Below are 5,000 nucleotides of genomic sequence, written 5' to 3' on the forward strand. Positions count from 1 at the left end.
GTGTGTGTGTGTGCCCCAGGCACCAGTCTTGTGGGATTATCCTGGTATAGTATAGATACCTCTACAGTGTTGACTGCACATGCAGCTAATCCATTTCTGTAAGTCCCGAGTGAAACCACACACAGCCTCCATAATCCCCCATGCGCCTCAGCGGCACACACACACCACACTCGAGCCGGGGACCCAATTTCACACCGCGGCTCTGATTCCAATCATTCACTCACCGCGTCTCAATCTCCAGGAATACCCCGCCGAAGACAGCGCTGTCTGAGCCTCGTGCCACTCCGCATTAGCCTCGTTATCCAAAAATTAGTGGAAATGGAGGAATCGTTAACCGCAGTGATCATATGGGAACGTATAGGACAATAGGCTATAATGCAGTCATGTGAATTCACACAAGTGGGCGAGGAAAGTGTGAGGTAGTCCACACGATCATTCATGTTACAGTAACATCCCATCAGTAGCTTAGCATCTCACTGAGCCTCAGGCTCCACGCTGCTGAAATCACTGTCTCAGCTCCACGCAGTTCTTCAGTGATCACATTTTCACACAATGATATTCACAGTCACGTCCATGGGAAATGATACTAATGGGAAGATAGGGTCAATCTGATAAAAATACAATGATGTGAATTCATAAAATTGACAAGAAAGTGTTTTTGGTAAAGTCGCACGTCTTAATATCTCATATTCATCAGTGCCTAAGTCACATGACAATCCGTTTAAATTGCAGGTTGTTCAGGAAGTACTCTGGGTGTTATATGAAAGCAATGGAATCCCAGAGCCTGGATGTATAGAATATGTACCATGCAATCATATGTAATCTCCATAGGAACGCTCAGGTGTTTGTGCAGGACTGGCCTGTGCAAAGGGAAATATGTCTAATGTTTGTGTAGTGCTGTGTGGGAGAAGAAAACCACTTAGTGGGAAATCAAGGCCAATCGTGTGCAGTCTTTCCCCTAAAGGTGCTTTTGTCCCCTTGCCCTGTGAGTAATTGTGCAGGAGTAATTGTACTGGGGCTTGCGGTTAAGTACAGGGCTTTTTTGTAAGTCATTCACTCGTCATGCAGTCGATAAATTATTTTTGCCTATTTATAGTGTACGCAAGCCGTTCGGCTAGAACAGGCAAGCGTGATTGAAGTGTTACCTGTGGTCAGTGTAATCAAGTTAACAGGCATGACGCGTTTGATCAATAAACGACACGGAATCAAAGCCTCGTCAATATTCCGTGATGATAAAATACAGTTGATACCCGGAGATGGATTACCGTGGAGACGCCCGAGTCAGGCCGGCTTCATATCGGGCATCACGCCGGGGCTGTTATATTTCATCCAGTGGCCTCTGCTGGCCGTCCCCCAGTGATCCTCTTAACTTAGTAAATGGGGGGTAATGACAGGCAGAGCAGCGATACCTTTAATCCTGCGCTCTTAAAACAGCGGCCCACTGAGAGTCTCCTGTCCTGGATAGATCCGAAACCGCCGCTCCCTTATCAGGCGAGGGCCGCCGCCGCCGCCACAGGCCTCCAGGGCACTCCGTCGTCCCCTCCGCACGCCCGCCTGGCCGACCGGCCGACCCCCAGCCAATGAGCAATTAACATATGACTATTTCTGATGTTATTTTCAGCAGGTAGGTGGGCACTGTCCTTTGGTCGCCCCTCACCTCCTGGGCTCCTGATTTTAAGGCGTGGTAGGGGGGTTAGACGGGGGTTCGTGTGTGTGTGTGTGTGTGTGTGTGTGTGTGTGTGTGTGTGTGTGTGTGTGTGTTTGGGATGGGGTTGCTGTCAGGTGTCGTACTGTGGGCCTGTGAGGAGGGTCTTTCTATTATGTGCCTCCCATGTGGTGAAGGCTCTCACTGGCTGCCAATGAGAAAGTTGTCAGAATGTCTACAATCTCTCTATCCCTCTCTCTCTCTCTCTCTCCATCTCTCTCTCTCTCACTCTTTTTCTCTGTTGTTTGACATCTGCCAGCGAGAGCGCTTCCAACTCCCCAGCCGCTCCTTCTAAACAACACTCCATTTACAAACAGAGCCCTTGCCCGCATGCCGCAGTCATCAACATTTAGATATAGTCATCATTTACCGAGCGCCGCTGTCAGACGACATATGGACGTCAGGCCCAGACACTGCAAGAGGGAGTCAGGAGAGAGAAGAGAGGGTGTGGTGGGGGCGAGGGGGGGTGGTGTGTGTGTGTGGTGGGGGCGGGGGGGGTGGGTTGAAGGGAGGTCAGATATGTTAGATGACTTGGGTGATGAAAAAGAAGGCAAATCTCTAATATAGGGAGTGAAGTTAGGAAATGAAACATACTGTACGCACACACAAAAAAAGAAAAGAACAAAATGGTGTTGAAATCTGACTGCAATATCAGAAGTGGCTGGCACGAGGTTGTGGCGTGTGTGTGTGTGTGTGTGTGTGTGTTGCGGGGGTCAGGAAGGGACTGGGGAGTGGATTAACGCTCCGATTCGCAGGAGAGCCACGACAGGACCCCAGGAGCTTCCTGATATATCAAAACCTGATGGAAAGACACAGTTCAATTTGTCCCACTTTCATAAAAGATAATTACCCTGTCACTCTCCGCACTTTAACAACTTCATTAGATTGGAAGTGGAGCAGGCACCGGAGCAATGGGAGTCTGACAGAACACATTTACACACACACACACACATATACCCCTCCCCAAAACTGAGTGGCTGCAATTTTTCACACACACACCCAACACATACCACAATAATATCATACTCCTCTAAGTATGTGTCAAATATATATATGTGTGTATGTGTGTGTGTGTGTGTGTGAGAGACATAGCACAGGGAGTGTGTGGCAGGAAGGAAGGAAACATGTATGACATTTTAATAGGACACATCAGGAACAAGAGAGACGTGAACAAAGAGAAGAAAACCCAGTAGAGTTCCATTATGCTACCACTCACTCGACCACCGGGCCACGGCCATTTGAAAAAAAGGAAAAATCAATTGAATATTTGAGGCCAAAAGTTCCTGAGAGGTCTTAAAGTGATCTTTGAGTTAGAATAATGCAACGCTTTATTAAATTGGGGTTGAGAGGTGGCCTGTGTCGTCGTCCGACTGTAATCATCGGCAAAGATGACATGGACATCCTAAGTGAGAGACGGTCAGGCCAGTGGAGGTGTCTGCAGAGCAGGTCAATTAACCCTTCAGATTCCCACGGAGGGCTGCGCGGTCGTGTCCACCGACCCATGGCCATGCCCGACATCACAGCGGCGTGAACCAGTCAGCGGCTGCGTTTAGTCACTGCCCACTCTTCCGTCCCCCCCACGTGAGGAGGATCACAGCGCGGCCGGCCAGATTTATTTCTCTTCTCTCTGTTCTACCCTCATCATCTAAAATATCCAAATCTCCTAACCTACGTATTCAAACGAGGATGGGGGGCATGAAAAGATTTGGAGAAAGAAAAAAAACATTTCATATGTTTAATATATCAAACTAAATGCTGTAGTATCACAGCAGATGTAATACACTGCATGACAGTATATACCTGCACATGCTGGTGGTACAAATATGGGATGCTGCCTGATGCCTTTAGCAGGTGTGTATAAACACGATTTTTGCCTCTGTGTGTGTATCGTGTGTGTGTGTGTGTGTGTTTACGTGTAATGTGTGTGTGTGTGTGTGTGTGTTTTACGTGTAATGTGTGTGTGTGTGTGTGTGTGTGTGTGTGTTTACGTGTAATGTGTGTGTGTGTATGTGTGTGTGTGTGTGTGTGTGTGTGTTTACGTGTAATGTGTGTGTGTGTGTGTTTGTGGGTGTGTTTTCAGTAGGGAAAGGCCTCAAGCATTGTTTCCAGCTCTCAGTGACCTGTGCCCACAGCTCTGGACACGGTTGCGATCACTGACCCCTCTCCCACTCATGGGCAACGGGATAAATATTCACATGTGTGTGAGTGTGTGTGTGTGTGTGTGTGTGTGTGTGTGTGTGTGTGTCCAACCTCTTCCTTGTGAAGGTGAGGGGAGGGCTTGTTGAAGACATCTCTGCAAACAGATGGACCACCAGAAACCATCTGCTAGCCAGGCAAGTAAATGCTCAATGATGCATCGCAAAATGATTTAGCTTTCAAGGATCCTCGGAAAGTAGTTAGTAATGATGGCGTCTGCACAGAGAGGGAGCAAACACGCTGTTTTAGATATGATCTATAGCCCCCACTATCTAGGGCCTCTCTTAAAGAGACAGCGTCTCATTTGGACAGTTTCGTTTTCACGCCAGCTCTCTACAATAAAAGGAGAACGAGAGAGAGAGAGAGAGAGAGAGAGAGAGAGAGAGAGAGAACTAAATAAAGAGAAGTTAGTATTCAGCAGCTCTCATTTTTCCCCTCCTTTTATTAACATGTTCAAAGTTATCTGGTCTTCCCACATGAGTGTGTCTTTATTACACAATGAGGAATGGGGGAGGGGGTAGTGTTTAACATTTGTCATATGATCATTCTCATTTGCCTCCGCGGATTGTTATCGTGTCCACGGCTCAAAGACGGAAATAATTGTATCTTTTGAAATTTTTCCGCCTTCATTTTGAGTTTTCATTCGTGTTCCGGCAGCTGGTGGTGTTTGCCTAATGTATTCACTCTGGCTCTCTTCCAGATGTCTTTATTAGCATGATAATTTGCTTATTAAGGGCACTCTTGTTTTCTTCAAATAAAGTCATAATTACATATTTAGCTTTCGCACCTTGAAATATTATCTCACATAGAATGTTGTGGAGAGTGGGGTTTTATTATTTGAGTCCTCTACCACTCTCTCTCTCTCTCTCTCTCTCTCTCTCACTGTGTGTGAGTAACACATTATTTGTTTTGGAAAATGAAATGTAACTAGTTGTAATAATACAAATCTAACACATGCTACAGACTACAGCTTTATGTCTTTAAGTCTTTATGTCATCCAATATGATACATCCTCAACATGTCATTCGCTCTTTTACTAATACATCTGAATATACCATCCATGGGTAAAGCTGATATTACAGGGTTCACATATATTCTT

The 5,000-nt window shown here is 46.4% G+C and overlaps 1 protein-coding gene across 2 annotated transcripts in view; it reads left to right on the forward strand.

Annotated features, from left to right (window-relative positions):
• The window catches only part of spata17 (spermatogenesis associated 17), a 70,142-nt gene that overhangs the window by 57,433 nt on the left and 7,709 nt on the right, over positions 1-5,000 (forward strand). Inside the window, exon 10 of one of the 2 annotated variants that reach the window (XM_048228642.1) lies at positions 3,786-3,804. The exons of the other annotated variant lie outside the window; for it this stretch is intronic. Within the exon in view, the coding sequence (XP_048084599.1) occupies positions 3,786-3,788 (3 nt within the window). The 3' untranslated portion in view covers positions 3,789-3,804. Of the gene's footprint in view, positions 1-3,785; positions 3,805-5,000 lie in introns of those variants that run through there. 2 annotated transcript variants of the gene reach the window in all.

This window comes from Alosa alosa, chromosome 19, assembly GCF_017589495.1.
Source record: "Alosa alosa isolate M-15738 ecotype Scorff River chromosome 19, AALO_Geno_1.1, whole genome shotgun sequence".
NCBI classification, from domain to species: Eukaryota; Metazoa; Chordata; class Actinopteri; order Clupeiformes; family Clupeidae; genus Alosa; species Alosa alosa.